This window comes from Physella acuta, unplaced genomic scaffold, assembly GCF_028476545.2.
Source record: "Physella acuta isolate Inbredline_101_S28 unplaced genomic scaffold, ASM2847654v3 ptg001062l, whole genome shotgun sequence".
Taxonomy (NCBI): domain Eukaryota; kingdom Metazoa; phylum Mollusca; class Gastropoda; family Physidae; genus Physella; species Physella acuta.
Window position 1 is genome coordinate 17,330 of NW_026732579.1, and position 12,751 is coordinate 30,080.

The window sequence follows — 12,751 nt, forward strand, 5'->3', positions numbered from 1 at the left end:
CAGAAGCAATGATTAAAAACTCAAACCAGAAGCAATGATCAAAAACTAAAACCAGAAGCAATGATCAAAAACTAAAACCAGAAGAAATAATCAAAAACTAAAACCAGAAACAATGATCAAAAACTTAAACATGAAGCAATGATCAAAAACTAAAACCAGAAGCAATGATCAAAAACTTAAAACAGAAGCAATGATCAAAAACTTAAACCAGAAGCAATGATCAAAAACTTAAACCAGAAGCAATGATCAAAAACAAGAACCTGATAATAACACCTGATCCCCTCTTTACCTGGGGTGGTTATAACACCTGATCCCCTCTTTACCTGGGGTGATAATAACACCTGATCCCCTCTGTACCTGGGGTGGTTATAACACTAGATCCCCTCTTTACCTGGGGTGGTTATAACACCCGATCCCCTCTGTACCTGGGGTGATTATAACACTAGATCCCCTCTTTATCTGGGGTGGTTATAACACTAGATCCCCTCTTTATCTGGGGTGGTTATAACACTAGATCCCCTCTTTATCTGGGGTGGTTATAACACTAGATCCCCTCTTTACCTGGGGTGGTTATAACACTAGATCCCCTCTTTATCTGGGGTGGTTATAACACTAGATCCCCTCTTTACCTGGGGTGGTTATAACACTAGATCCCCTCTTTACCTGGGGTGGTTATAACACTAGATCCCCTCTTTATCTGGGGTGATGCTAAACCCTGATCCCGTCATTAGCTAGTTACCATCACTAGGTGAAATCTTTTTAATTCCAACATGGCGGCCTGATGTCTCAAGCCCCGGGCCATTACGATACCGGTGTAAAAACACCCTCATAAGACCAGCACACTATTGTATCGTTCCCGCCCATAATCTGGGGGTGAATTCATATTGTTTGACTTTCTAGGAATATCCTCGAGATACGTAATTCTTCCTGGGTTTTTTTTTTAACTTTTTCTCCGACTTTTGAAAAGCTTTTGTTCAAAACTGGTCCTACCGGTTTTCTAGTCATCTCTTGGGGTGACCTTGGCCAAGTTATCAAATCCCCTAGCTGTACATCTAGATAACCAGAGAACACGTCACATATATCGTTACATTTTCTCCGCTCTTCTGTATTTGATGGTACACGTTTAGTTGTCTTAGGTTGGGCTGATGAGTTGTTGCTCTAATAAAACAACATGAAGATTCAAGTCTGCTGTCTGTCTTTTCTTGTTGGACTGTTGCTGGATGGATGCTGGGGACAAGGTAATGTTGACTGACCAGATCATGTTGACTGACAAAGTCATCTTGACTGATCATGTTGACTGGCAAAATCATGTTAAATGACAAGGTTATGTTAATTGACAAGGTTATGTTGACTGACAATGTCATGGTAACTGACAAGGTCAAGTGGAATGACATAGTTATATTGATTTTAAAATTTATTTCGATTGATATGAGATGTTGAATAGTTGACTAACAAATTAAAAGTTGAATTTAAAAAAAAATAATAAATAGTTTTTAAACGTTAAATCGGCACACGCGACAAAGTCCTGCAACTTTTGATTGCGACAAATTTATGTAATGTATTAAATGTCTAGTGACAGTGACAAACTCCTAAAAACAATCTTGCAAAAAACTCCGCATATAATAGAAACTCCTGCAACAAATTCCTGCAACTTGTTTATCCCCAGACACCAGCCAAATAACGTACCTGGCACTAGAACCAGGAAATGTACCTGGAACAGGTCGGGTTGTTATCCAGATGGACTTTGAACCTGTCAACGGTTCAATTTGCGACAAATCTTGGACGAATAATGAGGCTCTTGTGGTTTGCAAGATGTTAAAATACAAGTACAATATTTCTTCTGTTAAAATACAAGTACAATATTTCTTATGTTAAAATACTAGTACAATATTTCTTGTGTTAAAATACAAGTACAATATTTCTTGTGTTAAAATACAAGTACAATATTTTTTTCTGTTAAAATACAAGTACAATATTTCTTATGTTAAAATACAAGTACAATATTTCTTCTGTTAAAATACAAGTACAATATTTCTTCTGTTAAAATACAAGTACAATATTTCTTCTGTTAAAATACAAGTACAATATTTCTTGTGTTAAAATACAAGTACAATATTTCTTGTGTTAAAATACAAGTACAATATTTCTTCTGTTATAATACAAGTACAATATTTCTTCTGTTAAAATACAAGTACAATATTTCTTGTGTTAAAATACAAGTACAATATTTCTTCTGTTATAATACAAGTACAATATTTCTTCTGTTAAAATAAAAATACAATATTTCCTCTGTTAAAATACAAGTACAATATTTCTTCTGTTAAAATACAAGTACAATATTTCTTCTGTTAAAATACAAGTACAATATTTCTTCTGTTAAAATACAAGTACAATAGTTCCTCTGTTAAAATACAAGTACAATATTTCTTGTGTTAAAATACAAGTACAATATTTCTTCTGTTAAAATACAAGTACAATATTTCTTCTGTTAAAATGCAAGTACAATATTTCTTGTGTTAAAATACAAGTACAATATTTCTTCTGTTAAAATACAAGTCAAATATTTCTTGTGTTAAAATACAAGTTAAATATTTCTTCTGTTAAAATACAAGTACAATATTTCTTCTGTTAAAATACAAGTACAATATTTCGTCTGTTAAAATACAAGTACAATATTTCTTCTGTTAAAATACAAGTTAAATATTTCTTCTGTTAAAATTCGATATAAATATTTCTTCTAAAAAAATACTATTTGAATATTTCTTCTGTTAAAATACAAGTCAAATATTTCTTCTTTTAAAATACGATATAAATATTTCTTCTAAAAAATACAAGTTAAATATTTCTTCTGTTAAAATTCAAGTTAAATATTTCTTTTGTTAAAATACAAGTTAAATATTTCTTCTAAAAAATACAATTTAAATATTTCTTCTATTAAAATACAAGTTAAATATTTTTTCTGTTAAATACTTCATCTGTTACGAGTTTAAAATACTTGCATTACATTCTTTTGTCACCACACCGCTTACCCCACACACCACACATCACACACGACATAAACACACCCCCACCCTATCACACCGCTTACCCCACACACCACACACCACACTACCAAACCACCACACCCCACACCCCCACTGATGTACACCACCACACCCTACACCCCCACTGATGTACACATCCTCCTCACAGTTCAGGTGTAGTGGCCGGTGCTAACGAGTTTGGCGAGGGCAGCCACAACTATCTGCTGAGTGAGCCTGTATGTGTCGGGACAGAACTCACCCTCTCCAAATGCATGCGTGCACCTATCGTCAACTGCTCCTACACGGTACTGTGTCTGCTCATATCACTAGAACGCTTCTGTTAAAATCTGATTTTTTTTTTTTACTTAACAACATCTTTAACATTTCAATGAATTTTATATATCAGCATAATTCGTTAATAAACAAATTTCATTTTCTTCACATAAACTGATATTTTTTTATATTACAATGATATATTTAACTTTACAATTTATACCAACATAATTTGTTTCCAGTTTTATTTTTACAATCTTTTTATTAACTTGCTTTCTTAGTCTATTTGCCTTTCTGTCGTTTTGGATCAAAACTGTCGAGCACTTCTGATTGACAGAATCGTTTCAAACTTGGCAAGTGGGTCAAGACCCGACGACAAAGCAATTTTAACTTTACAATTTATACCAACATAATTTGTTTCCAGTTTTATTTTTACAATCTTTTTATTAACTTGCTTTCTTAGTCTATTTGTCTTTCTGTCGTTTTGGATCAAAACTGTCGAGCACTTCTGATTGACAGAATCGTTTCAAACTTGGCAAGTGGGTCAAGACCCGACGACAAAGCAATTTGACATCAAATTTGACTTAATGATGTTTTATGAATTCATTACAAGATCCTAAATATTGTAGGGTGCCCACTATTTACTGCACTATTATACGCGCATGATCATGATCATTTAGTGCTCAATAATTTTTAGTCACAAAACTCCAATGTTTTAAGTTAAAAAAAATAATTTTAAAGTACTAAAACAAATTCATACAAAAAACTTTTTAATAACAAGCTTTTATGGAAAAATGAACTACAAAGAAGAAAGTAGATGATTTTCTTTAAATATATAATAACACACTAGATCTACTATTTAAATAACTATACAGAAAAGCGTGGTTTTCTTCCTAAATATTAGTAAAGGTCTCCAGTACATTATAAGTGACCCACGCTTTTCTTTAAAGTGATTTAAATGGATGTGTATTATTAAATATTTAAAGAAAATCATTTATTTTCTACTTTTTAGTGCATTATTACATAAAAGCTTGTTATTAATAAAACGGTTTTTTTTTATTTGTATTAAGTTGCTTCCTCTGTCTGTCATCAGTTTGTCTGTCCTAATAGTTCGAAACGGGCAAGCGAAATTTCAGGCATTTCTAACTTACAGATTCGTTTCTAATTTGGCACGTGGGTCAAGACTAGAAGACAATGCAATATGACATTAAATGTGACTAAATTGGATGACTAATTAAGTTTTTATGAATTCATTAAAATTTCCTGAAATTAGTAGGCTGTCCTACTACTCTTTCTACACATACACGCATTATTATGTGCACTTCATGCGCAAAAGTGCTTAGTCACGCAAATCTATTAAAAATAAAAATATAAAGTACAGAAAATCATTGCAAAAAAAAATAACTTTTAACTAATAAGCTTTTTAAGTAATAATGCACTAAAATGAGAACAAGATTTTCTTTAACTATACACTACTATTTAAATAACTATAAAGAAAACCGTGCGTCTCTTCCTAAACATTAGTAAAGGTATCCAATAGATAATAAAGTGACCTACGCTTTTCTTTATAGTTATTTAAATAAATGTGTATTATTTTGTAACTAAATAAAATTACTTTCTCCTTTGTAGTGCATTATTACATAAAAGTTTGTTATTAAAACTTTTTTTTTGCATTTTTGTAAACATTACACTGATTTTTTTTAAGTTTTAAGTATGAATGTGACACAATACTGCTAGAGATGTCATGATTTATTCAATACTGCATTATTCAATGCCATCACTGATGTGTGTCTGTTGGTTCTGACTGAGACAATGCTATCACTGATGTGTGTCTGTTGGTTCTGACTGAGACAATGCTACCACTGATGTGTGTCTGTTGGTTCTGTCTGAGACAGGATGCGGAAGTTGCTGTCAGATGTAGCTCACCCGATCCTGCTGGTGCTTTAACTGTCTTCAGCGTGTCGGGGTCTACATACCCACGTGGTACACAGCCGCCACCAGCAGCATTACCAGCTGTGGACATACCATCTCAGTGCTGTAAGGTTTCCATCTTTATATCTCCACATACCATCTCAGTGCTGTAAGGTTTCCATCTTTACATGTACCATCTCAGTGCTGTAAGGTTTCCATTTTTACATCCCCACATATCATCTTAGTACAAAATTTAAAATAATATTTGTGATCACGTTATCTGTATATTGACATATGTCTAGAAGGACACTCATTAAAATATTGAAACAATCGCTCTCATCCCTCCAGCATCCGGTGCCAACAACGTCAGGCTACATGGGGTTGCCGGAGTGCCAGGCATGGGGTTCGTGCAGGTCTTGAAAGACAACAAATGGCAGTTTGTTTGTGACGACAAGTGGAGCGAGAGGGACGCGAAGGTTGTGTGCAGGGAACTTTGTTACAACAAGTAGGTTGTGGGCAGGGAACTTTGTTACAACAAGTAGGTTGTGTGCAGGGAACTTTGTTACAATAAGTAAGTTGTGTGCAGGGAACTTTGTTATAATAAGTAAGTTGTGTGCAGGGAACTTTGTTACAATAAGTAAGTTGTGTGCAGGGAACTTTGTTACAACAAGTAAGTTGTGTGCAGGGAACTTTGTTACAACAAGTAAGTTGTGTGCAGGGAACTTTGTTACAACAAGTAAGTTGTGCGCAGGGAACTTTGTTACAACAAGTAAGTTGTATGCAGGGAACTTTGTTACAACAAGTAAGTTGTGTGGCAGGCTGACAGCTGTATCATATTTCCCATCACCTGCTGCCCCTGACCTGTACTAACGTGTCCCCAGTAACGAAACCTGCTGTCCTGTGTCCCCAGTAACGACACCTGCTGTCCTGTGTCCCCAGTAACGAAACCTGCTGTCCTGTGTCCCCAGTAACGACACCTGCTGTCTTGTGTCCCCAGTAACGACACCTGCTGTCTTGTGTCCCCAGTAACGAAACCTGCTGTCCTGTGTCCCCAGTAACGACACCTGCTGTCCTGTGTCCCCAGTAACGAAACCTGCTGTCCTGTGTCCCCAGTAACGACACCTGCTGTCTTGTGTCCCCAGTAACGACACCTGCTGTCCTGTGTCCCCAGTAACGACACCTGCTGTCCTGTACTAACGTGTCCCCAGTAACGACACCTGCTGTCCTGTGTCCCCAGTAACGACACCTGCTGTCCTGTGTCCCCAGTAACGACACCTGCTGTCCTGTACTAACGTGTCCCCAGTAACGAAACCTGCTGTCCTGTGTCCCCAGTAACGACACCTGCTGTCCTGTGTCCCCAGTAACGACACCTGCTGTCCTGTGTCCCCAGTAACGAAACCTGCTGTCCTGTGTCCCCAGTAACGACACCTGCTGTCTTGTGTCCCCAGTAACGAAACCTGCTGTCTTGTGTCCCCAGTAACGACACCTGCTGTCCTGTGTCCCCAGTAACGACACCTGCTGTCCTGTACTAACGTGTCCCCAGTAACGAAACCTGCTGTCCTGTGTCCCCAGTAACGACACCTGTTGTCCTGTGTCCCCAGTAACGACACCTGCTGTCTTGTGTCCCCAGTAACGAAACCTGCTGTCCTGTGTCCCCAGTAACGAAACCTGCTGTCCTGTGTCCCCAGTAACGACACCTGCTGTCTTGTGTCCCCAGTAACGAAACCTGCTGTCTTGTGTCCCCAGTAACGACACCTGCTGTCCTGTGTCCCCAGTAACGACACCTGCTGTCTTGTGTCCCCAGTAACGACACCTGTTGTCTTGTGTCCCCAGTAACGAAACCTGCTGTCTTGTGTCCCCAGTAACGACACCTGTTGTCCTGTGTCCCCAGTAACGACACCTGCTGTCCTGTACTAACGTGTCCCCAGTAACGACACCTGCTGTCCTGTGTCCCCAGTAACGACACCTGCTGTCCTGTACTAACGTGTCCCCAGTAACGACACCTGCTGTCCTGTGTCCCCAGTAATGACACCTGCTGTCCTGTGTCCCCAGTAACGACACCTGCTGTCCTGTACTAACGTGTCCCCAGTAACGACACCTGCTGTCCTGTGTCCCCAGTAACGACACCTGCTGTCCTGTGTCCCCAGTAACGACACCTGCTGTCCTGTGTCCCCAGTAACGACACCTGCTGTCTTGTGTCCCCAGTAACGACACCTGCTGTCCTGTGTCCCCAGTAACGACACCTGCTGTCTTGTGTCCCCAGTAACGACACCTGCTGTCTTGTGTCCCCAGTAACGACACCTGCTGTCTTGTGTCCCCAGTAACGACACCTGCTGCCCTAGACCAGCTGTAGAGACCAGGTACCGCCCAGCTGTGCCCGCCACTGTGGACATCGCGTGGGATACGGTCGAGTGCACAGGGAGTGAGTCGAGCATCTTTAACTGTAAGCACTCACTACCAAACACCAGGGGATGCACGAGCAAGGATCTGGCGGGCGTGCAGTGCGTCATCACACCAGAAGTGGTCGTACCTCGTGAGTTGTTTCTTAACACTTACACATACATGTAAGCTGACGCCCTAGCTGGTGGGATGTGGCTTACATAAACTACTGGATAGATTACATTCAAATTACACTGCTCTATTTTAGAACACAACATTTGTTGACTGTTTACTTGCTCATTGTTCTACATTCTACATTCTCTATCCACCATCCCAATCGACCTTTTTTATCCCCCCAGCACAATCTATCTTCTCTACCCCCAGCACAACCTACCTTCCCTACCCCTAACACAACCTACCTTCCCTACCCCTAACACAACCTACCTACCCTACCCCCAACACCACCTACCTACCCCACCCCCAACACAACCTACCTTCTCTACCCCCCAGCACAACCTACCTTCTCTACCCCCCAACACAACCTACCTTCTCTACCCCCAGCACAACCTACCTTCTCTACCCCACAGCACAACCTATCTTTGACTGCACCTCCTACACCGGCAACATGGTCCTGAGTTTCCCCCTCAAAGATTTCCCAGACATCACCAGCTCCAACGTCATCATTGTCAACCAGCCCAGCTGCACGGCTAGTCACATCCAGCTGTCCAGCACCAGCTTCAACGTCACCATCCCACACAGCAGCTGTGGGAGTACGGCCTATGTGAGTATAACGTCACCATCCCACACAGCAGCTGTGGGAGTACGGCCTATGTGAGTATAACGTCACCATCCCACACAGTGGGAGTACGGCCTATGTGAGTATAACGTCACCATCCCACACAGTGGGAGTACGGCCTATGTGAGTATAACGTCACCATCCCACACAGTGGGAGTACGGCCTATGTGAGTATAACGTCACCATCCCACACAGTGGGAGTACGGCCTATGTGAGTATAACGTCACCATCCCACATAGTGGGAATACGGCCTATGTGAGTATAACGTCACCATCCCACACAGTGGGAGTACGGCCTATGTGAGTATAACGTCACCATCCCACTCAGTGGGAGTACGGCCTATGTGAGTATAACGTCACCATCCCACACAGTGGGAGTACGGCCTATGTGAGTATAACGTCACCATCCCACACAGTGGGAGTACGGCCTACGTGAGTACTTAACAAGTGATCTTTTTTGTATGTACTAAATGTTTGCACTATTTAAATAAGTACAAAGAAAGGCGGCGTTTTATTTTAACTTCCAACACAATCTCCCAGACAAACTGTGTTTTATCCTAACTTTTAACACAGCTCCCAGACAAACTGTGTTTTATCCTAACTTTTAACACATCTCCCAGAGAAACTGTGTTTTATCCTAACTTTTAACACAATTTCCCAGAGAAACTGTGTTCTATCCTAACTTTTAACACAATCTCCCAGAGAAACTGTGTTTTATCCTAATTTTTAACACATCACCCAGACAAACTGTGTTTTATCCTAACTTTTAACACATCTCTCAGAGAAACTATTTATCCTAACTTTTAAAACAATCTCCCAAATAAACTGGGGTTTATCCTTACTTTTAACACAATCTCCCAGAAAAACGGGACCAACAGATGCTATGAGAACGCTGTGGAGTACATCTATCAAATCTCCCAGGGCAACCTTCTGCTTGACTTCCGCCGTCATGTGTAAGTAGGTCGTGGCCATGACCTTTAAGAAGGCCTGTTCTAAACGAATTATTTTAGTTAGCCGTTCCATTTTTAAGGCATTTACAATATAAGGGGTCATCCATAAATGACGTCACACTCGTAGGGGGGAGGGGGGGTCCGTAATTTTGTGACGATGTGTGATGAGGGGGAGGGGGGGGGGGGGGGTCAGATGTTGCGACGTCACATTTTTTGCATTATAAAAAAGCAATGTTAGAAAACGAATTTCAGACGTTATTTCGCGTTTTAGATAACTGTTTTAATAAATTGTAATAGTTTAGACAAGATTTTGGAAAAATATCGATGTTTTTAAAAAATTCAACTGCAATTTTGAGGGGGGTTGTAGGTTGAGGTGTGACGTCATTTTAGGGGTCTGGCTTTTTGTGACGACGTGTGACGGAGGGGAGGGGGGGGAGGTAAAAATCGTCAAAAAAAGCGTGACGTCATTTATGGATGACCCCTAAACATTTTCAGAGTAGGACAACATCCTAATCGTTAAACCGTGTTTTTGGTACAATGTTTTGATTACGGTAAAACCTACAATGTCGTCTGCAGATTTGACATCAAATGTTGTTTGCCGGAAGACAAGAACGTCTCCATCAAGTTTGTGCCCAAGACAATCTCAGAATACTCGTCACTTCTCAGATACTTCGATTACGATGTAAGAAATTTCTGGGGTTTTTTTTTATCTTGACTTGGGTTGTATTTGAAAACTTAACATTTATCCAGATCAATGAGTTTCGTATTTGAATAAAATTTATTTTAGTCACAAAACGGGCAGTGGGTTCCAGAAATAAACCGACTCCAATCGGGCTAAGGAAAAAAGCCCATGTGTGCTCCTGAAAACAGTCCCCCCCCCCCTTCATAATATACAAGAGACTAAACTACTCTATTGGTACAATAAATAACGCCATATATTTAGCCTTAGCTTTAATCTAATAAATAACGGTTCTGGTCGTAGGCATATTTAAACTTGAAAATATTTGAGTCATTAAAATTGTTTGTAAAAAGATAAGTAGATACACAGAACATGTTTATGTTTAGCTCCATATTTCTTCCTTCTAACAGGCAGAGATCCACTTTTATCAGAACGAGATGTGTGACGTCGTTATCAACGACAACCCTTATTCTATAACCGTCGGCAACTGGGTGTATGTGGGCGTGAAGGTCAAGGCCGAGTCCGAGTCACTGTTCAAGGACGAGGAGCTGAAGCTGGTTCTGCTGGGCTGTAGCGTCAACCCCATTGGTGGACGGTCCAGCCTCAGCTACCCCGAGTACCCGCTCATAGAGAACAAGTGGGTCCCTGGCTCACTCATGGTGTTTTACTGGGTCACTTCTGTTATATGGGTCACTTCTGTTATACTGGGTCATTTCTGTTATACTGGGTCATTTTTGTTATACTGGGTCATTTCTATTATACTGGGTCTTCTGTTATACTGGGTCATTTCTGTTATACTGGCTCATTTCTGTTATACTGGCTCATTTCTGTTATACTGGGTCATTTCTGTTATAATGGGTCACTTCTGTTATACTGGCTCATTTCTGTTATACTGGCTCATTTCTGTTATACTGGCTCATTTCTGTTATACTGGGTCACTTCTGTTATACTGGCTCATTTCTGTTATACTGGCTCATTTCTGTTATACTGGCTCATTTCTGTTATACTGGATCATTTCTGTTATACTGGGTCATTTCTGTTATACTGGCTCATTTCTGTTATACTGGGTCATTTCTGTTATACTGATTCACTTCTGATGTTCACTGTGTCACCGATGCCTTTACACCACGTTTTACTGGCTCACATTTTTACTTAATGACTTCACGCTCATAGAGATCGGGGCAAAGTTTCTTCCAGGAAATTTTAGTCCCCCCCCCCCCCTCCCCCCAGAGAAAAAAGTCTGGAAGAAACACTGGATTGGGGGAAGAAATGTTTCCGTTACATTGTGTTAAACTGTTACGAAAGGTACTCTTGTGTTTAAAAAAGAAATAAGCTTAAAGGCAACCCCTTAAAACACTTGTATGGTTCAAATTAGGGCTTTTAGGTCCGCTAAAAAGATTACTGAATCCTTTCATAACCTAGGCTTGCCATTGCTTTTTGTAAACACCAAAATCAAAGAGTAATCACTATAATCAGACCAGCTCTGCTTCCCCTGCCCCAGATGCCCGGCGACGCTAAGTACCGTGACGGTGTATCCCATCAGCAACACAACCCAGGGGTTCCGCTTCAAGGCCTTCAAGTTCTTCGGCTACTCCACCGTCTACATCACCTGTCAGCTCAGGGTCTGTCAGGCTACTGATGATAAACCGTACTGCGACAGGTGAGTACAGGTACAACAGGTGTTAAACATGTGGCATGTACAACAGGTGTTAAACCTGTGGCAGGTGAGTACAGGTACAACAGGTGTTAAACATGAGACAGTTGAGTACAGGTACAACAGGTGTTTAACCTGAGACAGGTGAGTACAGGTAAAACATGTGGTAAACCTCTGGCAGGTGAGTACAGGTAAAACAGGTGTTAAACCTCTGGTAGGTGAGTACAGGTAAAACAGGTGTTAAACCTGAGACAGGGTATTTTAAAACTGCTAGCACCATGTACACATGAGATCACGTTGAGCAGTGCTTTCAATATGATGGTTGCTGACTGACTGATGTTTCTAATTTAGAACGTGCATCCAGAGCCGACGTAAGAGGGACGCTGGTCACCTGACAGAGGTCAACACGGTCATCTCACAGACCCTCAACATCCGGGACCTGGACGAGGACTCACCTTCCTATGACCCTGACCTTGAACCAGTTTTTAGTCACGTGGCCCGCAAGACAAAAACACGGACCATCCGGTCTGAGCTGGATCCTAACAACAACAAACAAAGGCTCGTGTTTGATTGGCTGCTTCTGCTAACGTTGGTCGGTCTAGTTATCGCCAGATTAATATAACTAAACATTTAGCAGATGTGTATATACACAAACAACATAGGATCGCAGTTCTATATATTTACTTAGCACATGCATATATCAATTTGCCATAACAAATAGTTTTTTATCCGAATTCGCCCGCCCCCCCCCCCCCCCGGCCACCCCCACCCACACACACCTACCTTACTATACAATCCCACAATCATTCCATCCAACGCTTCAATAAATTTAACAAGCTTGACATGAAGTTCTAGTTTTTGTAACAACACCAGAGTGGTTTTTATGTCTATAAATAGTTACATACATTGCTTATAAATAAAGTTATTTGCTTTCTATAAGTAACCTCGATATTGAAATTCAATTTTTAAAGCTTTCATATCTTTGTGTACAATGTTATTTTTTACTTGTTTACCAAAAGATTAGTAACAATAAGATGAAACGGTTGTAGCCATTTTGTATGTATGGCCAAATCATCAGCTGATAAAA

At 40.3% G+C, this 12,751-nt stretch overlaps 1 protein-coding gene across 1 annotated transcript; it reads left to right on the top strand.

Moving 5' to 3' along the window:
• Positions 1-984: 984 nt before the first annotated feature.
• Positions 985-12,404, top strand: LOC131955296 (deleted in malignant brain tumors 1 protein-like). The gene is made up of 12 exons (XM_059319367.1): positions 985-1,238; positions 1,667-1,826; positions 3,193-3,328; positions 5,192-5,333; positions 5,556-5,712; positions 7,529-7,740; positions 8,174-8,367; positions 9,243-9,334; positions 9,908-10,013; positions 10,421-10,647; positions 11,512-11,670; positions 12,016-12,404. The coding sequence occupies exons 1-12, from the start codon at positions 1,172-1,174 to the stop codon at positions 12,284-12,286; spliced, it is 1,923 nt and encodes a 640-aa protein (XP_059175350.1). The 5' UTR covers positions 985-1,171; the 3' UTR covers positions 12,287-12,404.
• Positions 12,405-12,751: the final 347 nt, after the last annotated feature.